At 34.9% G+C, this 25,069-nt stretch overlaps 5 protein-coding genes across 5 annotated transcripts in view; all 5 read left to right on the forward strand.

Moving 5' to 3' along the window:
- Positions 1–5,328, forward strand: part of LOC119189276 (unconventional myosin ID-like) — a 17,526-nt gene extending 12,198 nt beyond the window's left edge. Inside the window, exon 5 of the mRNA XM_037438448.1 lies at positions 4,020–5,328. Within this exon, the coding sequence (XP_037294345.1) occupies positions 4,020–4,212 (193 nt within the window). The 3' untranslated portion in view covers positions 4,213–5,328. The remainder of the gene's footprint in view (positions 1–4,019) is intronic.
- Positions 392–1,581, forward strand: LOC119189274 (myosin heavy chain 95F-like; the record flags this gene model as incomplete). Its single annotated transcript, XM_037438446.1, is given in 3 exon segments — positions 392–542; positions 827–972; positions 1,358–1,581. Coding segments are annotated over 2 exon segments (211 nt in total), but the record flags the coding sequence as incomplete, so codon positions are not given.
- Positions 5,329–11,578: 6,250 nt separating the features above from the next.
- LOC119189278 lies at positions 11,579–14,226 on the forward strand. The gene is made up of 4 exons (XM_037438449.1): positions 11,579–11,916; positions 12,234–12,361; positions 12,828–12,988; positions 13,727–14,226. Exons 1-4 carry the CDS (start codon positions 11,812–11,814, stop codon positions 13,783–13,785), a joined length of 453 nt encoding a protein of 150 aa, XP_037294346.1. The 5' UTR covers positions 11,579–11,811; the 3' UTR covers positions 13,786–14,226.
- Positions 14,227–16,938: 2,712 nt separating this feature from the next.
- Positions 16,939–20,136, forward strand: LOC115442941 (lipase 1). Its single transcript, XM_030168150.2, has 2 exons — positions 16,939–17,314; positions 17,629–20,136. The coding sequence occupies exons 1-2, from the start codon at positions 17,303–17,305 to the stop codon at positions 18,751–18,753; spliced, it is 1,137 nt and encodes a 378-aa protein (XP_030024010.2). The 5' UTR covers positions 16,939–17,302; the 3' UTR covers positions 18,754–20,136.
- Positions 20,137–21,587: 1,451 nt separating this feature from the next.
- Positions 21,588–25,069, forward strand: part of LOC115442944 (cationic amino acid transporter 2) — a 37,966-nt gene continuing 34,484 nt past the window's right edge. The window contains exon 1 of the mRNA XM_030168154.2: positions 21,588–21,896. Within this exon, the coding sequence (XP_030024014.2) occupies positions 21,803–21,896 (94 nt within the window). The 5' untranslated portion in view covers positions 21,588–21,802. The remainder of the gene's footprint in view (positions 21,897–25,069) is intronic.

A 25,069-nucleotide genomic window follows, 5' to 3' on the forward strand; every position in this document is an offset into this window, starting at 1 on the left:
TACAAAAACGTGGGTACGGATTACCTCGATGGAGAGTGAGTAAAAAATCGATATGAGAATACAAATGGTAGAGAAAGTTTAAGTGATAGAGGCTGGAAATAAGCAAATGAACGAAGAAGAACGTAATAAGATCTTTAGGAGTTGATAGTAAAAACAATTATAGCAGCCTTTATTATAAAAAACCTGTGGCCTGCTGGTCAACATAGGTCTCTACTACTGAGATGCCTTAAGCCAGAGGTTTTAGAAATAAATAGTTGTATAAATACAGTTATTGATGTGAGAGAAAAATAGTGTGCGAGTGCGTACGTGTTCATACGTGTACGTGCGTAAATGCGTACGTACGTGCGTACATATTAATTTAAATGAAATAATAATGTATTGTTGCGGACAGGCACTACGCGGGCGACGTGACGTACGCGGCGACCGGCTTCATGGACAAGAACAAGGACTCGCTGTGGCAGGACCTCAAGCGGCTGCTGCACAACTCAGAGAACCGCTCGCTCGCCGACATGTGGCCCGAGGGCGGCACCGATATACAGACGGTAAGCACGCGATGCATGGGTACATCATGGAGGCTGTTTCGTGGTAAATAGGAAAACTAGCTAACAAAGTGTCGCTATCTCTGAAATAGTGGAGCTATAATCGATCTTTAAGAGGCATTTGGATTAGGTAAAGGTGAGAAATTCATGGGGCCTTACGCATTATTAGGACTACATTACATGGTCGCCGAGCTGGTTCATCTATATCGTGAACAAAACCGGAATTATAAAAAACGCATTAATATTTTGACTACCTTCTTACCTTTTTCAAATGGTATTTTTTGTAGACGTCCAAGCGTCCCCCTCGGCTGCGACGCTGTTCCGCAACTCGATGTCAGCGCTGGTGACGGGTCTGCAGAGCAAGGAGCCGTTCTACGTGCGCTGCGTCAAGCCCAACCCGCTGCAGACGCCCAACGTGTGGGACGACCAACTGGTACACGTTTTTTTTATTTACGAGTTTTTATTCGACGGATTTCAAAAGCAACATAGTCTTTAAACTAATAGAGGATATAAGCCGTAGTGTAATTTGAGCACTGGTGTTAGAAGTGGGGATATGTATAAGATTATTTATAAATTGATTTTTCAGATAAAAGTGTAACACGTTATTTAGTTTGTAATAACTAGAACTAAAAATTTTATTGACAATCTTAGGCAACAATATTCTTGTTATATGAGCGCTAAAATTCACACCACAAACATGCAGATCTGTGTAATACATTTTTATAGTAAATTATATTTTTTTAAATAAAAAATAAATCTAATCCACAAAATAATTAAGATTACTTTACTATATGACTCACTGGTTATTTCCCCGTCAGGTGCGTCACCAGGTAGCGTACCTGGGTCTAGTAGAGAACGTGCGCGTGCGCCGCGCCGGGTTCGCGTCGCGACAGCGCTACGACCGCTTCCTCAAGCGCTACAAGATGCTCTCGCAGTACACCTGGCCCAACTTCCGCAGCGGCGCCGACCGGGACGCGGTCGTGGTGCTGCTCAGGGACCTCAGGGTCGAGGATGTGCAGTTCGGACACACCAAGCTCTTTATTAGGTAACATTGAATTTTATACTTGGACAGCAAAATGATCCCTTTGCACCTGGTAATTAGGGATATATAAGGAAGTAGATTCGTTTGCATTAAATCTGTCAATTCAATTCTAATTTTGAAAGGGTTATATTTTTTGTAACAAGTTCTGGACTGAATATACCCATGTGATGTCCCACAGGAGCGCCAGGACCCTGCACGCGCTGGAAGCCGCCCGCGCGGAGCTGATCCCGTCGATCGTGATCCTGCTACAGAAGCTGTGGCGCGGCACGCTCGCGCGCATGCGCTACAAGAAGATGAAGGCCGCATACGTCATCTACAATGCTTGGAAGTAAGTGCAAATTATAATCAATGTTTTATTCGCCATTAATTTCTCTTTTGGGATTATTTGTAATTTTCACTTAATAAAACATAGAATCATGTGATATATTGTGAATTTGTACGTCAAATATAGTATAGAACCGTGTAAGAGCGATCCTGCGATTTCTGTGGTGCTGTATTAGTGGATTATTGCTCCACGAATAGCCACTCGACTAATTTGCTCTCAATATTAACTTGTAATATTAATTGACAGACGCTACCGCTACCGCCGCTACATCGCCCAACTGCAGACGGAACTACAGCGCAACCGCGGCGTGATCAAGCACTGGCCCCCCTCCCCGCGGGGGGTGGCGGCGCCGCTGCTGTACGGCGCGTACCGCCGCTGGCGCGCCTACAACACGCTGCGCGCCGTGCCGCGGGACCAGTGGCCGCAGCTCAAGATGAAGATCAGCGCCGCCGCCGCGCTCAAGAGCAGGAGGGCGCACTGGGGGGCTGACAGGCTGTGGCTGGGAGACTACCTGGCCAGGGACGAGTACAATGCTAGGGCAGGTTCGTATTACTATTGTGCATTATGAATTCTAAATATCTTCATGTGTATGACATAAGGAAATGTGTGATTTACATACATGATTAACGAAATAGGCTCTTACCTTGTCTAGTTTAAAACAAAATAAAATAATTACTTTTGCACGTATATTTGTAATATAAATTTTTGGTCCTTCGAACCAGATTTATCTTTACCATACTCCAAATGCTATTCCCTGCTCTCAGGTGTGTACAAGGCGCAGATCGCGAGCATGCAGAAGTCTCAGCAAGTCTCTCGCGCGTTGTTCTCGTGCAAGATCCACAAGTTCAACCGGTTCAACAAAGCGGCCGAGCGTTGCTTACTCGTCACAGATTCTGCCATCTACAAACTGGACGCGCACAGCTTCAAACCGCTCAAGAAACCGACACCTATTACTGACGTGAGTAATTTTTTTTTGGAGTTTTGTGGATGTAGGGTCAGTATAGTAATAGGGGTATAGTGTCCGTGAAATTTAAAATTAGTAAATTTTTCGATGTGTCGATGTATTCACCTTATTATGGTATTCATGAGCTGTCAAGTAAAAAATCTAAAGAATCTTAGTAATATTATAAATGCAAAAGTTTGTGACACAAGGATGAATGTATGGATGTACGTATGTTTGGTCCTGTTTCACGAAAAAACTACTGAATGGATTTGGATTAAACTTTACAGTAATATTGGTTACACATCAGAATAACACATAGGCTACAATTTATAATGATTTTGTATAATTTGGTCATAATATACCGATACATATCAAGTAAGTTGGAAAAAAATATCCCTGTAAACGCCCTTCACGCGGGCGAAGCCGCGAGCAAAAACTAGTAAATTATAGAATAGGCACAATAAGGATGTTAATTATAATAATATTTTTTTTAAAGCGAAGGCTTTGTATGTCCTAAAAAATGTTTATGCTCTAGCAACACTCGATAATAACTTATCGTAATAACATCAGCTAGTAACACTACAATTAAACATATTGTTTCAGGTCGGCGCTATCCGCATAATGAGCACCGACGTGCAGCTCGTGGTGATCAGCATACCGTCAGCGAAGAATGACCTGGTGGTGGGGTTGGTGGTGCCGCAACCCTCGCCGCCCCACCGCCAAGCCACCGACCTCGTGGGGAGTTGTTAGGCGTGCTGGCGAATAGATATCACATGTATGTATTTGTGTAGTTGTGGAGGTTTTTGTTATAGAAGCATAACTATGTGAAAAATTTAGATTATATCAATGTTATAACAGTAAGTTTAAATAATCACTGAAGCTTCTTGCTGATTCGAGTTTTCAAATTATTTGATCAATTATAAGGTATTTTAGTGCTAAGTTACTTTTATCTCGAAAACGGTCTGTCGTATGAGCTGAGTCGTGAGTCAAAGCTATATATTAAAAATAAATGGTCTTCTAACGCATTTGAGTCTGAAATCTGAATAGATCTAAAAAATCGATAGTTGTAGCGATGCAACTCGTGACTATCTTCAAGCTATACGGATCAACTCATAATTGTAGTATGTATTAAAGTGCTTTAGTGAATTTAAAAATATATCCTTGTCGCAGGCTCACCAACTCGGAGGTGTCGGTAGAGGTAGAGAGCGGTGCGACGACGCGCTGCACGCTGGGCGGGCGCACGCGCGCGCTGCAGCTGCGCCCCGCCACCTCGCCCGCCTCGCCCACAGCCTCGCCCACCTCGCCGCCCTTCACGCATGCGCACGACGTCATCACATACCACCCCGCCTCGGCGCGGGCGTGAGGGCTGCTCCACATGTTGCACCAGTTGGATTGATGAACATTAAATTTAACACACGATATGAAATGAGGTGAGATGACAAATGTTTAGAACCATATTCATCGATAAAAACTTTGGCTCGCCGCTTCGCCTGCGTGGAATTTGGATTATGACAAATATATACAAAATTATCATATGTTCAAGCTTACAGAAACGTGGATCAGATTTTTTTTTCAACACAAATATATAAGTGCAAAATATTTTTAAGAACTGATATACAATGTGCATGATGAGTTAGTGAGTCTAACTTGAAATGTGCGGATTTGATACAATGAATCGAATAGTCATTAGTCGATTGTAAATATTTTAATTAATCGATATACAATATAATCCGTGCAACTGCAGGAAATATAAAAAAAGTTATGTGTTTTTTTCCGAATAGAGCAAATCTACAATTTGTAAATCGATGCATTTATGCGTACAAAAATAGTGTAAAAACCACTTTTAATACATAATATAACACATTTTTTGATAATGGTGAAAAAATTCATCACACTCAAATATTTGTTTACAATATTTGCGAACCAAAGGCCTTGAGTATTTGCTGATATCTAGATTCCTAGCATTAGAGCATGTATTAATTGTTAACGATATTATAATTATTAAATTCTATTAAAATATCACAGAATATTATCTTCACAAATAATAATCAAGGACGATACTTAAAACTTCTTTATTTATATATGTCCAATCGTCATCAAAGTTTTTGACCGATCTGAAGTTGGTAATAATTCACGATCAAGTATTGTTAGAATGTAAAGAGAAAAACTAAGCAGCTAACTTCAGACTGGCCAACAAAACTTATGTCAAATATGGAATTCCTAATTTAAATATTTCATATTAAATATGTTGTGAATAACTATAATGAGTTTTAAGTTATATAACTGTTATTTTACAACCGTTATAACGAAGTGCTATTAATTGTAAACCGAAACGCCTTACATTAGAGTGATATGTTAGGTTTAATTGTTAATGCTTTTAAAATTAGGAACCCCCTATAAACGTTTATTGGCATTATTTGGCTCAGTGAGTGACGAATCAGCTGTGAAACCAGCTGCAGTCACTGGTTCGATATCTGCTTGAAAAATATATCAGTAAATGTTTTTTTTGTATTTGAATGATACCCACCACATAAGCGTAGTATCTTAGTTATATTTTTTATATATTCTAAAGATTGCTTGAGATGCATTTGTTTTCAAATGAAACAATGAGATTACAATGCAAAATACATTATGTACACAAATTTCTGCCGATGAACGTTTATGTTGGGGAAATAGTGTATTGTTAAGGAAAGTGTGTCTGCACATTGATGATTTTTAGTGGACTAGCTTTCGCTCGCGGCCCTGTCCGATTTATTTTTAATCAAAAGGATGTTTAGGCCATATTTAGGATATCTACTTTCAAGATACCAAATTCTAATAAAATTGATTTAAAATATTAAGTACTTTTGCATTTATAATATAGATATAGAAGTATGTATATTGTATATTCTACCTGCAAATTTTTATTCTAGAAAATTCATTGCCATTGGATTATTAGAATCAAATAGTTCGCCTAATGTTAATTTATTCGATGATAGTTTGAAGAAAATCAATTAAAAATATTATTTTTATTATTTAAATGTTAATTCGGACTTTTAATGTAAAAAAGTCGTAAATAAGTGCCTAAAAATATATCCTTAACAATTTAATGCCTACAAAAACATCACGTTATTTGTAAATAAACAAAGATTTCATAATAAAATAATATTAAGTATTATTAGGGGCGTGTTTTATGCTCAAATTGTGAAAATATTTAGTTATGTGCATTTTGTTCGAAGTATTCCTATGTCCGGAAGAGATTTCAAGTGTTTGAATAAATTTTTGACGCAATAATAAATAAATGTTTGTGAAATTTTGATTCACATTTCAGTAAAACTATTTTTCGGATTTTATAAGGCTCTCTTGTTTTATTTTCAACCGACATTTCGAAAGGGCTAAAATAATGATATAAAACACCGTCACAAAATCTGAGTAATCGTTTTATTTTAATATATATTCGCGTAAACATAAGAAATCATTATTTAAATTTTACTCAATTATGTCATAGTGAATATAAAATAATTTTGGAAAATAAGTTCAAAGTGTAGTTTTGTGAATATTTCGAACAATGATTTTAGTTTGTTACATTTGATTCAATTTTCATTGATTGACATTGTATAATTTATTTTTTGATTGTGATTTTATAGTTTTTAATGTATAGAAATTATGTTTTAACACAGTGATTTAATTACAAATGTAGTTATTTATTTTTAGGTCAGTACTAGGTTATTTGTTACAACGAAATATGCAGAGGTTCCCAACATTTTTCAAACTCAACTCAAATTATAAAAGTATAGGGGTTTGATTTTATGTCTATATAATTTATTAGAATTGGTTGTATAGATATAGAAGAATATATTCATCGCGCACAAGATATAATTTATTAGAACTGGTTGTATAGGTATAGGAGAATATATTCATCGCGCACAAGCAATATAACTAAGTTTTATGCAAAACAAAATGACATACTCTCTTGTAAACCCCTGTTATAATTGAGTTTAGAGCAGAGTTAATGATTACCTTGCGATAGTTCATCATACATGTTAACATTCTCCAATCAATGTATTTTGTAATAATTAAGGAAAGACGTAATACTAAAGTAACCAGTTAGGAAGACCGCATAATTCTTGTGATCGTAGAGTCCATCTGTTAATCACTTTTTGTAACCTGCAGTATATTTATCATAATAGTTATCGTGTAACTAAAGAAAACTATTCTAGACTTTTCGCGATCCTTTTGAATGGAAGCTATGTCCCCAAAGATATCTTAAAAAATATAGAGTTCTTAGCACGCACTATTTGGAGACTCGTAATAATGTTTGGGAAGTTTTCATATTTTTTTTAGCGTTGAATGACGAGACGAGCTTGCCGTTCGCCTGATGGTAAGCGATATGACCGCCCATAAACAGAAACACCATCCAACACCTTGAATTACAAAGTATTGTTTGGTATTCCACTGCGCTCGTCATCCTAAGGCATGAGATGTTACGTCTTATTATGTCCAGTAGTTTACTACGCGTGAATTACATTTTACTTGTCGTTTCTTCCTATTGGTTTAAACATATCAGCTCTTTTACATGAAACTTCAACGTCAAGAATGGGTATGTATGCGTATTGAACGATTTTTCGTTTGATTTGTTAGGTTTACTATACTTTTTAATATTGACGCTCCCCCCTGTCTTTTTTGTGTCGAGGGGTGACGGCTTTGGGAACCTCTGCGCAATGATTACGCGAGTGAGTGTAAATAAGTGTTATGTTCATGTGTTTCGGACGTGCCTTGTCGTGGTGCCATGAGATTTGTATTTAATACAGTAATTATATGTTTATTTGTTGTTTTATTTCTTAAATAACTTTGTGTGTGGACTTGATCTATGTACTTCGAAAGTAGTTAGTGAATTGCATATGTCTTAAAATGATGATAACTTTTTGATATCCGGTTTTTATAAAACTAAGTCTATGTACTGCTCCCAAACATGCTCTGTCGATTTATGAAAAATTAATGATAATCTGTTTAGTAGTTTCGGAGATGTGCCTTAACAATCAGACTGTCAGAAAAAAATCGCTTAATCAAAATCGATTTGATTTGTTTAATTACCCCCTTGCGTACTTTATTACTTTTAACAAAATATTTATGTGAGAAATTGGTGCGTTTTAACGAATTATTTGATGAAAACCCTAAAAAGCTAAGGTATTCCTTGTTTAAATTTTATTTATTTCCCAACATGGTATAAATATTGTAATTTTTTTTCCATTTTATATTCGGGGTAGCACAATCTATTATTTGAAAATGAAAATGAGAATCCAACACCAATACACAACTAACACAACTGTTTGGTGCCAATTTTAATTTATCAGTATTCATATATATTTAATCAAGTTTCTTCAACATAATATAATGTTATGTAATTCTTCAACATACATAAATATGCTAATCTGTCAAATGTTAATTAAATTTAAACGTACAAATCATACACTATAACTAATTAATTTAGCCAAATTAACTATAACAATGTGCCAATTAAGTGTACAAATTAGTTGCTCGTGAGAAATTACGCGAGCATTCACACGTTGGTTGAGATTTAATAAGATTTTATTTAAGGTTAGATCAAGGGCAAATTGTGTAACGTATTTGGCAGTCTTAGTTTGGTAGTAAAGCTTATTCTTATGAGAGGACAACTTTTATAAAAGTGAATCCCTCTTAGTCGAATTTTGGCTACGGTAGCCAATCTCGACGGAGATCATCTAGGTACGCAGGAGATATTATAGTGCACAAGTGTGTGCGCAATACATAAGCATTCTCTGTTCCTTCACTCTCGGTGAGACGGCAATATGACATGACCGGAGAGGCATCAGGCGTAGGACCAACGTTTTTTAAAAAAACTGCGATAGAATCCGAAAATTAGTTTAATTTCAATGTCTAACATTCGCGTAAACATAAGAAATCATTATGTAGGACCAACGTCTTTACCTGCATTCCAAGGCCTGAGGGTATCATACCGCCAACTTCCGGACTCCGAGCTACGCCTAAGCAAGTAATTTTTAAGATAGAATAACCCAGTTACAATTATTTTTGGCCTGACCCAAGATTCGAACTCAGGACCTCAGCGCGTAGTCGTACTAATACCGCGTACGCATTAGAACTACGTAAACTCTAAAATATATTTTCCCACTTCGTTAGTAGAGGGCTTATATTTCGATTTCTCGGATATATTAGTCCCATGGAGATTAATAACATAAACATTTATCGAAATAAATTAAACTAACTACATATTTACAAAATAATTGATAGTAAAACTACCGTATAGTAAAGTACCGCGTATGATAATACACTACGTCTGAAGCCGTCTGAATAAAGGACAGATTGGTTGAGTATCGGAAAGAAAATACGGATTAACTAACGGATCTAGTTAGAGTGATCGTTTGCGAGAATATTCTAAATTTATTTAGTAAGAATATTCCAGGATTAGACCTGAAATATAATTATCGAGCAATATGCTCAGAGATTTAGTAAAAGATAGACTTTATACTTCAAAGGGTAGGCAGAGTTGCACCAATTGTACGAGTGGTTATTCGGGTTTCAATGTGTAAGTTGCAAGCACGGGTATTGTCATCAAAGCAAATATTGGTAAAGTTATTTGATACAATTAAAGAATTTTAATAATTTATTTCAGGTAAGTTATTCTATGAAAAAGCAGGATCCTCTAAGGTTCCGAAACATGCCTAGTCAATATGAAATATAATTTAAATTAATTCATTGGGTTGAAGAAGTAGAGCGCCGAATATGACTGTTCGCATTAAAGCTAGTTCTGGAGCCAAAAAGTATCCATAGTACTCTAATATAAGCTTTACCAACATTTGGAAAGCACTAGTCTCTGAAATTACATCCTGCATCCAAACTGTACCTCTATAACATAGTAATAAATATGAATTTTGAGTGTATCGTTCCTAGTAGTTACAGGGGGATGTTTTGCACGCAGCTTGCAGGGGAGGTATATAAGGGTAGGCGGGCGGTGTTGACCCCAGTCTCACGCGGCGCATCCCCAGGGTCGGTACAGCGGGACGGCGTTCAGGTAATTTTGTTACCACTAAAAAATATTTTATACCTTTGTATAGTTTTCAGTGGGCGAATTTCATGCAAATTTGATGTTTTATAGGAATATTTTGTGTAAATTACATTGATTTATGGCTTAACAATTAGTGACATTATGCGTAATTAACTAGGTTTGAATAATTGCATCGATCGTTATGTGTCACATCGTAACGTACTAGGGCTTACGCGTGAAGTTCAGAATTCGACTCCCAGGATGGGCATTCATTTGCAGTGTCCCGGGAAACTGTCCCGTAACGCGATAGCCTTGATTTTCTGATACTTGTTGCACTGACAGCATATTGCGATTAAATGGTCATTGTGCAGTTGAAAAGTTCGTATTAACCTTTAAAGCAATGATTTTTTATGCGTAATTGTATTTTAGTGTTAAGACAATGTCACGTACTAAGTGAACTCTGAGTGTATACTTAGAAGTGTTTTCTATATTGTTTTGAATAGGAAAAGTTAAGTTTAATCGTAGGTAATAGATAGTCTTCGAAACTTTTGTTCTGATTGTAATATTTTCACAAATAACAAACTACAGTAGCCCTAAGTACAATAAGTTATTTCTTATTTCAGGAATTTAATTTAATGTGTACATAGTTGTTAGTAAAGTTTAGTAAAAAATTATAAAAAATTGTTTATAAATGAGCTTATGGCGTATACACAAGGCGAGATATTTTTCTAATGCATATTTAAACTACTCTAACCTTCTAACACATTTACGATGCCAAAATGTATCCTCGCGAGAGTGATTCGACGCTTGACCTGTACAAATATAGTAAATTTACTTTGTTGTACAAATATAGCATCTCCTTATAAAAGAGTAAATTTCGAGCTTAGGCTACTATAAGAGTTAACAAAATGCATAGCAACGTAAATGTAAAATTGCCTTCATCCCTCCTCTATGCCACCTACATCACGTTTAATGCATTCTTCGTGAACCAATCTAATTGTTCGACAGAATAAATCAATACAGAGAACGCCTTCAAGATATTATAGTCGTGGATTGTTGAGACGTAGAATATGTTATTGCTATTACTAAAAGCGTAGGCGCTTTTGCGTCTTCGTTGATACGAGATTGAGATGTAGCAAAACAAATAAATTCATAAAATTGTTGTAACAATATTTTTGTTTTAAATATAAGTTAAAGCCTAATAGATGACAATTTTTAAAATTGGAACCATATAATTACAATTATAATTTTTAAATGTGATAAGTATGACGTATTTACCATAATTAACATAGCCTTGTGATTGTTGTTATACTTGTTCGTTTGGTTGGTTTATTGGAAAGTTGCATACCTACCCAATAAACTTCTCGGTTCAATTCCGGGTACATGCAATAATGACTTTTACGGTCATAAACTCAAGGTACCTACTGCACGACTTATAAATACCAACTTTTTCATAAGTATCAAGAATTATAGAATGCTGAGAGGCTTTTTGGTATTTTGCATATTACAGATAGCAGTCTGTAAGTTTTCATATCATTTTGTCGATTTTATATGAGATAGTATTTCATTATCCTGCAGCCAGGCCATTATAGACACATTTTATATATGCCTCCACTTTTAAACTATAAGTAAGTACTTACCTATTAAAATATATAATGATACCAGCCCTATATATGTACTTCCCATTGCTGAAAGGGTTTAAGCCTTAATCCACCATGCCAGCCTAGTACGGGTTAGCGGACCCCACATAATTTTAAAATTCTTATGTTTAGGGGAATTCTCAGGTATCTACGTTTCTCCACGAACTTTTCACTTAGCATTAAAAGCGAATGATAATTGGTAAACAATACACACGTAACTTCGAAAATGAGCTGCGGACCTTCGTCTCTGCATTCAGTTCCAGTTTGTAACATTTTAAGATAATATTGTTCTATTTTCAGAATGTTGCATATCCGAGGCGCGCTGTGTGTGGTCTGGGCTTGTGTATTTATGTACCAAGCTTCTGCGTACCCCTACGAGCTTGGCGATGACCTAGATCGTAACCTGGTTTGTATTTCACTATAATTCTCAATATATGTGGACGGCAATATGTGAAACTTTGTAAATGTAATTTCGAATGTTTTTTATATGCCTTTCTTATATAGATATCTACTATCTATATAGATATATAATATACTTCTTATATAGATATATAATATCTTCGGTTTCGTGACAGCTTTTGTAGGCTTTTAGAGTATCTGAGTTTAAAGAGCAGGTAGTGCAAGACTTTGATTGGGTTTTAGTTTAGTTAGTTGGTTTAGTATGAATTCATAATCCAAGTCTCTGAGTTCAGTACTATGTGTGACTGTTTTAATTTTTTTCAGGATATAAATTATATTGACATTGGGCCGCCGCCAATGAAACTCGAGGATCCAACGGAAGATTATCTACTTTACAAATTCATCCAATCACTCAGAACTGGTGACAATAACATACCCCAACTTCAGGACGGGTAAGACAATAGTATTTCCTTTTGTAATAAAATCAAGATAATTTGTATAATAATAAATATCTACTGCTATGTAATATACAAAATGTTCATTGCTAAATATAGGCTTGCCCTAAAGTTACTTACTACGTTTCTACGCCACAACAAAAAGTTTGCTAATCACATATAAATTACAACTGGCCTTAAGAACACCTTTGTTGGTGGTAGGATATATTTTATATATCAGATAGCGACCACTGCACACAAGGTGTTAAAACACGCTATATTGGCCCACGTAAGTGACGCGTTCCGAGATCAGTGTGTGTATATCCGGTTTTAACAGACTGGCAGGGTTGTGTCGACTGCCAAAGGATAATCATCCCTCGTCAATGGACGTTCTATTGGACTTCACTCCACTTACCATCAACTGCATTGGAGTCACTTTATCATGCTCGTATAAAAAATATAGAAAAATATGTTATTGTTTTAGGGTAAACTGGTATGCAATAGACAATGTACCGAACTCTATGGTTGATGACGACCTAATTCCCATCATGAAGAGGGTGCCGGCCCAGAGACCAGCCACTACGGAAAAACCGAAAGACGGACCGGTAATCAAGCCCGTAAGGAAATGGCATGGCAGGAAACATGGTGAGGTTCAGAGAAAGTAATATATTTATTAAAGTAAAGATATTTCTTTACGGTAACACTTTAACTCTGAAGTCTTAGGTTCGAATCCCGGATCAGACAAAGTGGTATGGGGTTTTTCTCCCCAGTATTAGCAGGGAGTCTGGAATTTGCTTCCAAAATGCGGATAGCCTCGTCCCCTTTCAGATCATGGGACGAAATTCACTCGGGGAAAAATGAGTGCAATAGTTGCGCCTCTGCCTACACCTTCGGAGATAAAAGACGTGAGGATGTGTGTGTCAGTATCTCCAATACGGCAATCCTATCTCCCGTACCTTTCTTTCTTGGTAAAATGACGAGTATAAGCATTACTCGCAGTAATTGTGTTTAGAGAAATGATCACCACCTGTCTACCACTTGGTGAACGTCATCACATGAATTCCTGTGACGATAAATTTACCTACTAAATCCTCCTTGGGGCATATTAGTATCCATTTTTAAAGTGCCACGGGATTTAAATTGTATTCACCATCAGGAACACACATTTCTTTAAAACTCAATACCTCCAGTATGTGGGGTTATTAACATTTTAATTGGATTGCGGCTTCTAGAATTACTTCTCGTTAAAAAAATTCACGCAGGTTGCACTACGAGCAAAAGCAGTTTACGGTAGTGTGTTCTACGCAACTTAATATAGAAAACAAGTTGGTACACGGCTATTTTTGTGTTATTACTTATTACATAATTGATTTCTCTTTACAGACCAAAAAAATTGGGTATGCTACTTCAAACTCTGCAGTTTCCGCTTACCGGAGAAGTGAATGATTTGACGACAAACGCAGAAAGGTATAACATCTGATTATATATAAGTACACTTGTTAACCGATCTCAATAAAATTTGTGTATTTGAAATAGTATTTGAGCGATTTTAAGAATTTTAATGAGTTGTTTCTGTGTGTGGGTGGATGCTTACATCGCGCCGCGCCGCCTTTGTCTTTGTTTTTGTTTACATGGCATTATATGTGGAAATTGTTGTGCATAATTTATTGTATCATTGTTTTTAATATATAAATGTTATGTTTTTTTCTGTAGTTTTCCAAATAAAGTAAAATAAAATAATAAAAAAAATAGTTTATTATTTGTAAAGGCTGAAGAAATATACGGCATGTTAATTATAGTAATGTGTTAAAATAAAACTGCTTATTTCTATTATTTTACGGTCTATATTAGTTGTACAATATGATAATTGTATTAGAATTATATAAATAAATAATATAAGCAATTTATCGTAAGTTTTATTTTAAAAACGCCGATTTTTTATACAAATCAAGGGAGAAAAGAGCGTGTCTCACGTCTAAAAAAATATACACCAACCAATCTTTGAACTTTAAGTAATGCCTTGATCAACGATACCTTGGCAGTCTATTGCGTTCGTGACCATGAGACATATGTCTATGATAAGTTATGTCTATAACAACTGCATCGGGCCTACGTTCATATTAGGGAAATGGAGGCAGTTATTTGCTATCTGACCTAGTTCAGAAATAATTCTTATCCTCATCACGGATTTTTATAAAGCTATTTTATAAAAGTTCTAGATTGAAATTGTATTGTTTTGTTGGTATATATTTTCAATTCTTAGGCGTAGGGGATTATTTTATCGCCATTACTGGTACACATGGCATTGGTTCCTATATTAAACCGCCTAGCTGGCGTGCTTGGGCGGTACGGCTACTGCTCCGAAGCTTCGAGTTCAAATCCCAGATCGGGTAATGAAATTCAGTTTTTCTGCTTAGTATCAGGCTGATGTCTTGAACGCCTGAACTGGCCCTAGTCATGCCCTATATCGCTTAGGATAGAATGCACACGGTAGATGGAATAGTTATACTTCTGCCTATTTTCAGCGATGTAAGGAGTGAATGTGTTATAATATTGTTGCTCTGTATAGGTAGTCATTCAATTAAAGATGTTAATTGTTCAGTTCAACGGCCTTATGGTTATGTTTAGTACTGATTAGTGACCTCAACCAAAGCCTTATAAGTGGACGGTATTAGGTAATTAAATTCCGTATTAATGGATGCAACTTAGTTTCGATCTTTGTGCGATATTAGCTAAGACGTAAAGTTAAAATCAGTTAAAGTCGTCGTTAATAAAAATGAGATTCTACATGACAGGCAATTCGGTTTTACAAAGGGTAGGTCCACGCAAGATGCAGGACGTGCATTAGTTAAAGCTGTGTTGGATGCCTGGGAGGGATCGCAGGATGCTTTAGGGGGAAATTTTGTAGAGCCAAATAAAAGTATTTAAATTGATTTCTGACTGGTTTTCTGCCAATAATCTTCTATTAAATGCAGCAAAACTAAATGTGTTCGATTCTCGTTACTGAACAAGATTAATGGAACTGATATTGATTTAGACGGGAATAAACTAGAATTAGTACCCTCTACAGTCTTCCTTGGGGTTTCTATCGATAGGAAATTACAATGGGGACCCCACATTCAAAGAATTTCGAGTAAATTGAGTTCTGCAGTCTTTGCTATTAGGAAGATCAGATATTTAACTGATGTGGCTACGGCAAGGTTAGTATATTTCGCTTACTTCCACAGCATTATGTCTTATTGCATTCTTCTGTGGGGTACTGCAGTAGATCTGCAGACCATTTTTATTTTACAGAAAAGAGCGATTCGTGCAATTTATAACCTTCGGTCTCGCGATTCCCTTAGAGAACTGTTTAAGGAGGTGAATATACTGACTTTGCCAGCTGAATACATTTTTCAAAATATTATGTATGTCCGTAAGAACCTAGGTACTTTTATGAAAAACAGTGACTTGCACTGTTTGAACACTAGAAATAAGAATAAACTAGTTGTTCCAAATTTCCGACTCTGTAAAACAAATAAATCTTATCTAGCGAATTGTATCAAATTCTATAATAAAATCCCTCTTGAAATAACCAATCTGCCCGGCTACAAATTTAAGTGTCATGTTAAGCGCGAATTAATGTCAAAGGGGTATTATAATGTAAAGGATTACCTCGATGATCAGACGGTTTGGAAAAACAGTCCTGCACACCCTGTCCAACCCTATGTTAACGCCAATATTATAAATTAACTACATAAACGTCTCATGTGTACCTTTCTACAATTTTGACATTATACTGGGTAACAGTTTTAAATTTATGTGACATATTTTATTTTATATTGACTCATTGAATTATCAATGTATAATAGACGACCGACCGATCATTTTGTTGCACCAGCCTTAAAATTTATAATCTTAATTATATTGACCAAGATCTGCGACAAAATATGAAATGAAAATATTATGTTTGTAAATGTAGGCGTATGCACGCTGTACACTTACTGTTTCATAGTTTTTATAATTTTTTTAGTATTATTGTTTTTTTCGTTAGTTTTAGTTATTGCTAAATACTTTTATGTGGATTTTCTCCGCAATTTTACGGTGATGTGCGTGTATTAGCTTATATAATTAATCAGACTTTGTATAGAAAAGACTTATTAAAAAATATATATATATTTAATAACAATATTATAAATGAATAGACAATTGATGACAAAAAATAAAGCCCGGAGTTTCTTTCTGCCTTTCTTCTTCGGGTAGTCATCGCTTAGGTAGTTAGTGAAAGGCTGGTAGGTTAGCTAGGTTAGGGCTTTTTATTGTCCTCACCGGTGAGGATCGCGACGCGTTTCTCCCTTATTGCTTATTTAAAAATACATACATACATAATTTTATTTTTCTTCCCTGCCAGCCCGAGCTGGCTTCTTTGTTTACTAAGTATATTTTTCATTTATTTTATTGTCTTTGTTTATATAAGCTAATCTAATTAAGTAATAATTGAATATTCTCATGTACCTTGACTTATCATAAGTGCAACTATGTTCGCCTACGTGATGAATAAAGCATTTTTATTTTTTATTTATTTTTTTTGTTATTTAAAAACGGTATATCAACAGTGTCCCAAACTATATCTTAAGTCATATTATTTGACGGATTTTGACAGCTGAGTTTTACTAATTAAACAATGGTTCCTGAGAACAAGCTCTTAAATAACTTTATTAAATAGTTCAATACATTAAATGTCTACTTAAGATTCTACTCAAAATTGAGATTGGTTTATTCATATGAAGGTTAGTTCATGAAAATCAATAAAAAACCTATAATTGAAAAGAACATGTACCTACTATGCGTAGAAGGACTCCAATATGCGGAATAATGTGCAAATAGCTGTGGAATGGAAGGCCGCAGGTTCGACCCCGCAACTACAGTAACGTGTTAGTCGCAATTGTGTGAATTGCGAATTCAAGATCAAAAATATAAATGTATTACTATGTATGTACTATGCATATTTACCTATGTCTATGAAACTAAACACCTGACGCTAAGAAGCAACACATTTAGATGTTTATCAGTTGTATACGAAGTGGTGTATGCCTTATAAAACGCGTTTTATAATTTTCTTTATAAACCTTGCATTGGCGCAAGGTCTTTGTATCACGGATAGTTTATAAATTTGACGCTGGCATTAATATTGATACAGTCTTGCGAAACAGTTTATAATGTGACTTCTCGTAAGAATGAGGTTCAAAAGTGCCATCCATTTGTTTTTGTGTATATTTTTGAACAAACTTTTCGTGTCTCAACAGATATTTGTCCCAAATGAAAGGCCCGAAGACGCAGGACTTAATTTTACGCAACTAGGAAATAAATATGGACAAACAGTGATAGAACATAACGTGGTTACAGAAGATGGATATATTCTGAAACTCTTCAACATACCTGGTAACCGATCAGTTCCAGTGCTGCTGACACATGGCATCCTAGACTCCGCGGATACATTTCTTCTTCGAGGACATACTTCTTTGGTTGTTTACCTTCGGAAATTCGGCTATGACGTTTGGGTTGCCTCTGTCAGAGGGGCAAGGTACTCCCGGCGTCACGTTACCTTGGATCCTGACAAAGACAGTGAGTTTTGGAACTTCAGCGTCCACGAAATAGGCTACTACGATCTACCGGCTTTAATAGACTTCGTATTAAGTTGGAATGCTGTGGATAAATTGAGTGCGGCTGGACATTCTCAAGGGAATACCATTTACTACGTTTTAGGAGCAACAAGACCGGAGTACAACGATAAAGTTAATATCATGATTGCATTAGGACCTATTTCTTATCTAAATCATTACAAACCGCCAATCCATACTATAATAAAGTTAGGTCCACTTATAGACCATATTTTAACAACATTCAATCAAGAGGAGCTATTTGGTGATAATTCGATTTATAGAACCGAAATAAATAAGTTTTGTACACCATACGAAGTTGGTTATGCGCTTTGTGGCGAAGCGTTTTTTAGTTTGGCCGGTTATGACGTAGAAGAATTTGAACCTGCGATGTTTTATGTAGTCATCGGACATTTCCCGACAAGCACATCGAAGAAGGTCGCAAAACATTATTTGCAGATTGCAAATAATGGAGATTTCGTATATTACGATTACGGTCAGGAGAAGAATTTAAAACTTTATAATTCAGAGACACCGCCACCTTACAATTTAAGTGCTGTTACGATGAATGTTGCGTTATTTGTTGGGAGAAATGATAGGGTGAACCCCATTGAGAATGTACGTAGATTACATAAGGCATTGCCTAATGTTGCGCAGTTTAAAATAATGGATCGCGAGAAATTCAATCACATGGATTATATATGGGGTCGGCATATGTATGAATACCTGTTTCCTTATATATTGGAAATGTTAGAAAGGTTTAATTCATAGATAAGTGATATAATGAATCAACTAGTCAACAATAGTGGCCGAGTTAGAGAAACTTGCCGGATTTTTTAGATTTTTAATTATATGATACTGTAAGTTATTCAATATTTTTAATGATGTAACTATTAAAAATTATACCAAATCATGCATGCACGAATCAACCTTGACACGGACTACCTTGATTCATCGATTTTTTTTAGTATCGTATAGTTTTATTTCATAACAAAGCCGGAATGTCATTCTCAGATTCCTAAACATATATTATCGCATTGAATTGTTATTATCATGTTTGTTTTAATATGTTTATTTGTATAGTAAACATTTTCAATTGTCACTTGCGTCACAGAATAATAATTTTTATTGTCTACTCTATTAGTACTTGATGACGATTTTTTTTTAGTTACATAGAAACACAATAGTTAGGTACACAATGATATCCTCTATCAAACCATAGAGGTTTATACTATAGATTACGTATGTATGTCTAGTGGTAGCGTATATGGACTGTTCTGGGAGGTCTCGGATTCGATAAGGTCCGGCAAAAATTTGTGTAAATTTTGTTAGCACCGTTTGGTGGATACTATTCTTAGGCATCCAGGTCGATTAAGGTAGTCTTATGCAGGTGGTCGGTCCTGAAACTAAGTCAAAATTTCGTTTCTGTATTGTCATAAACTTAACCTGCTTTATACTTACTGAATTATTTGAATCCAATGTAAACAGGTTCCTATGATGGCATTTCGATATGTTTGTTTTGTGCTTGTTCAGGCTTATATCCCTTCACTTTTTAGTACTTTTATTATCACGTTTTAACGGTAAGGTGCCTCTTTAGTTTATAAATAACTATTGCGAGTTTGTTTATAAGAAAAATCTTGAAAAAATTGCATTCGGCAATTAATAACAAAAATAATGAGCCCGGAATTCCTTTCTGCCTTTCTTCTGCGAACTGTTGTCACAGGTAGCTAGTGGGATGCTGGCAGGTCAGCTAGGTTAAGGTTTGTATTGTTCTCACTGGTGCGGATGCCAATGCGTTATTTTCCTTGGTTTTAAAAAAAATCTCTTATACCTTCTTTAACTATTAATCCGAGCTGACTTACTTAGTTATATAAATTGATTTCCTTTTTTATTTATTAATTCTAATATAATATCATCATAAGTACATATCCGTAAAGACTGCCATGGTTGCGTAAGCCATACGACCTCCGCTCTAAGGAGTCGGGTTTGATTCCCGGCGGGGCAGAGATATTGGGTTTTTCTTTTTAATATCAGCTAAGAGTCTGGAGTATGTGTCCAATAGGACGATAGACTGCCACCATGGGCATAGGGTTGCTAATTTTTGTTTGAACAATAATGTACGATCACATTGAAAAATTTAAATAAACTGTACCTATACAAAAAAATAAACTGCTTTTTTTTCACTTGTAAAATATTTTATTTGGAGCTGCTAACACATTAACAACTTTTTTTTTTTAATTTAAAGGCCTCTCCACAATTTAAATGGAATTTAAAATTATTTTATTTATTTAATACAAGAGATTATTAAAATACCGAAGTTGGATATGGAAAGGATCGTCCACACGAATCTCCATAGGTTCAAAGGCCAAGGCAGCTGATTATAACTTTCCCAAGTAACGGATGAAATATTCAGGCTATTATACAGATAGCTTTTGCATACAAAAATAGTCTCATCTCTCACTAGGCCTGGGCCTCATTTCATTTTACCACCTTCTTAGGCCTTCACGGGTGTAGTTACGCCACAGTGGTCACTGCTCAATAAAATCGTGCCCAGGCTACTAAAGGATATTTTTTTTTATTTACTACGAGATCAATAAGGCGTATCAGAAATACTTTTCCCATGTTACAATATGTAGAGTAGTATGTACCTAGGTGCGCTTTAATTTGTATGATAAATATGTAACTCCGCTAAAAAAAATCATTGCAAGAAGTATGTAAGTAAAAGAAATAATCCGTCATCATAATTTTCTAAATAGTGGAATTACAAGTATTCGTAAAAATAAAAATTTGAACGCAACCATATGATGCAATCTTGACGTTTGTTTCGTGTCGTAGGGTTGTACATTGTTTGTATCTAATTATCGATACGACCAATAAACATAAAAATCCCCGTTTGACACATTTTATTGCAAATATACGATATAATAATAATTTAAAATTGTATATTAGTTGCCAAAAGACTACTTTTAACATGGCAGAATCACGTTGCAGATAATATTTGAACACAGCGTGGATTTGCTGTGGCAAGTGGCAACTGGTATCTCGATCATAATAATACAGCTGTCTCTAAATATGAGAAACTTGATAACTTATCATTTTTACATTATTTTCAGTGTTTTCGCTGACTCGAGCTTTTTAGCTCCGGAAATAATTTATAATAATGAATAAGATTTCATGAGAAAAAAACTATCATTATCCTTATCCATCCTTATCCTTTTACCTCATCTTCGAGGCATATAATATTATTATTAATGGTATTAAGTATATATAGTATATGAACAGTGACTATTACTAAACATCATGTTGCCACACGGCAGCCTATGCTGTACAAGATGTTTTTATTTTATCATTAATGTTATCTTCATTACTTATCTTAATATTATTTATTGATATAAAACAGGACTGTCATATTATAAAATGATAAAACAAGAAGGATATTAGATGTCTCTTGTTTTCTGAGTACATAAACTCGAATAATTTATTCCAGTGATGAAATTATAAGTAAATGATGTACATAATTATTAAATAATGAATTTAAAGCACTTGTTTCTATTCCGTCCTTCTATTTCATCGATGTAAGTATCAAGTCACATGTTGCATGCATCACTAAAAAACTCGGCTTGTCAGTGTCAAACGTCAAGTCAAACACATTTTTGAATGCATTGTAGCCTTTTATTTCGAATATTTTATTATTAAATGTGATACTAGTGAATAAGTAGTGTATAAAATATAATTTAATTTATACTCTATGTGAGAATAAAATTAATTCCAAACTTGATATGTGAATAGGTTATGTGCATAAGAGTCTATTTTGGAAAAAATGTCCTTTCCGAGTGAAGGTGGTATAGGAAACTATGAGAGCGTGCGAGGTTTCGGAGATAGAAGCAACTCGGTGAGAAAAGCGTATCAAGATGGTAAGTTTCACTCAGACTTCGATATTTAGAACAGCATTTAAAAAAGTCGTAGCCTTTAATCGATCAATATTTTTCTATTAATTATTATTAACCATATTGCGGTCAATTATCAGTGAAGTAATATGGTTTTTGTTGGTGATATCTTTATTAAAATATAGTTAAAAGTGAAGGTCTCATTTTTCGTACACTTCAAATATGGTATTATGTTTTTTACTATAAAAAAAAAACCGCGCGCCGACTTACACCCTGTTGATAAACGTTTTGCTGTAAAAAATATGCGCAGTATGAAATAAAACCTGATACTTCTGTTTGTATTTATAATTTTATTTATAAATGTAATTACTTCCTTGCTCTAGAGTCTAAATATAGTATTTATTGGATATAAAAAAAAAAAACTTAATATTTGTGTGTTGAAAAATTATAGTCTATATGTATGCAGATGAATGCGTAAGACAAAAACTGAAAGTCAAATTTCTTAGATATTAAATGACAAAATGTTATAGTTTCATAGGCAGGCAATATTTTATACTGCAATTATTTTTTTATCTTAACTGAAATCATTTTCACACAACATTAGATACAACTCAATAGATTTTGTGAAACATAATCTAAATTATATATTTATAATAGTGTGGTAAAATGACTAATGGACCTGAAAGCAGATAAAGGGGAATCCCAAAATAATGCCTACTCATAGAGTGAAATACCTACATATTGGTCCACCCTTATACATAATAAATATGTTATGCTATATAGAAATGAACAAATTATTATACATACATACATACATAACATCATGCATTTTATCCCTGAAGGGGTATGCAGAGGCGCAACTAGGGCACCCACTTTTCGCCAAGTATGTTCCGTCCCATGATGTGATAGGGGGCGAGCCTATCGCCATATGGGGCACAAATTCCAGACTCTGGGCTAATACTGAGCAGAAAAACCCAAATATCACTTTGCCCGACCCGGGATTCAAACTCAGGACCTCAGAGCGCTATTGTACCGGACATGCAATACAACTACACCACCGAGGCAGTCCAAATAATTCAGTAACAAATTATTATGTTATTGGTATATTTGGTTTCTCCACATGCCTATTATTTGTGATTAAATTGGTTAAACCTTTGCTCTGCCTTTCCAGTGGTCTTCAGATAATAGCATGGCAAATTGATTTTACTGCATCTGGTGTTAACACTTTCGCAGCCAATGTTAATTACAGTGTGAAATTAGATTTCAACTATTCTAAGCAACGCTATAGATTTCTAATAAAATAATTGCAATCAATTCCTCACTCTTTCCTCGGCCTAATTCATTTATTATTTAATTAATTAATTGCCTAATAAAAGTTTTGGCGTTAGCTATATTGAATAACACAATACCCTTAGGAATTTCAGTGTGAAATTTTTAAGAGTGGTTTAGTAAATAATTTGCTCATGCTCGCAAAAGCGTTAAGAGAGATGGAGGTTGAGAAACACATCCCTCGGCACTTGGCACAGTTTTCCCGGCTTGCCTAATTTGTGTGTTATTAAATTGATTACAATATTTAGAAATTATATAACAGATAGATCACATTTGCAATGCCATAAAGTTTAAACCTAAGTACAGGACTCATTCCTAAAATTATAGTAATAATAGCTATTCCTTCTGTTAACAGAAGGAATAGCTATTATATGTACCTACTGGTACATTATACAAGACACTGAGGGCAAATATTTTAATTGCCAGGTAAAACATATACATCAAATAAACAATAACCGAAGAGTTCTAAGATTACGTAGAGCGGACATTGGGAAGATTATCATACTAAAACTATGAACACATGCAATGGTCATTCAGTCTACCGTGAAATATCAAAATACTAATGTAAAGTACTTCATACTTACTCCATATTGTAATTTGCACATTTTTGATGCATACATTAGCATATTTTCTGGAAATATGTTATTTTTGCATTAATATCTAAGGATGCTGTGCTATTTGTCACATGGAGATTTTAAATAAAAACAACAACTTATAACCAATCCATAATAGCCCTTGTAACACAAATTTGGCCCTGATGGCTGGTTTATAACTCAACTTATTAATGTCTTTGATTAAGTAATAACCCAACTGAATATAGAATTCAGAAACATTGAAAGGTTTGTACATATAATTGTCGTATTTAATTTATCTGTATTGTAGGTATTTTATGTGTTTTTTTTTATTGCTGATGTTAACATCAGCATCAGCATTAATGGAACAACATAAATAAATAGGTTAAAGTGAGAGGAAGCTATGTATGTCTATTGGAGCTGAAATCTGATGTAACTTTCTGTTTCGTTACATAAGAAATACCATTGTGTTTAGTCAGCTTGGTGGAAAATTGATGTTTTGCAAAATGATCAATATGCAAACAATGTTTTGTTAGTTGTTGAATGTATTTCCTCATATTATTATTTCATATCATAAATCTGGATGCATATTAAATACTTACTCTAAAATTCAATTAATCATTTTTGTCTATTTGTCTTTGTATGTTTCAACTCTGTTGAACCATACCAACCATAGGTTCAACAGAGTTGAATCAACTTACCAATAAATTTAAGTCAACTGCAACATCAGTAACAATCTGATGTAGATATTATGACTGGTAAGTAATAAAAAAAATATTTTCGTTGTAATTACTTTGTTGGAATAATTTGTTTCATTGCATATGCTATATAAACATGCAACATTTAACCATTCCATCTATCATTATGTGAGGTCCACACAAACAGTTCAAATTACTGCAATATTACTAGGAATTATATGATATTTGAATCTTGAGTACTAATAAGGAAACATCTAGAGTTGTATTTTATATGAAAAATGTAGACCACAGCATCGCAAGTGGCGTTTCGGCAGGCAAGTGTTTGTTAGATGATAGTTGATAACAATAACAAAAATACACTGGTAAATACATATTTATTATATACATACTTTATGGTGAGTACAATGTAGACCTAACTTTTTCTTGTCAACGGAGAAACATTGCAACAATGATTGCTAGAAAGCACGGATTGGTCTTGAAATTAAAAGCCCGCAACAAACCACTATAATTGATTTTTCATTGTTCGAGCGATGCTCACACATTCCATCTAGTCTATTTTGCGGGAGTGAAAAAAAAGTCCGCGATTGCAACTGTGCCCTTA

Source organism: Manduca sexta, chromosome 14 (genome assembly GCF_014839805.1).
Source record: "Manduca sexta isolate Smith_Timp_Sample1 chromosome 14, JHU_Msex_v1.0, whole genome shotgun sequence".
Taxonomy (NCBI): Eukaryota; Metazoa; Arthropoda; class Insecta; order Lepidoptera; family Sphingidae; genus Manduca; species Manduca sexta.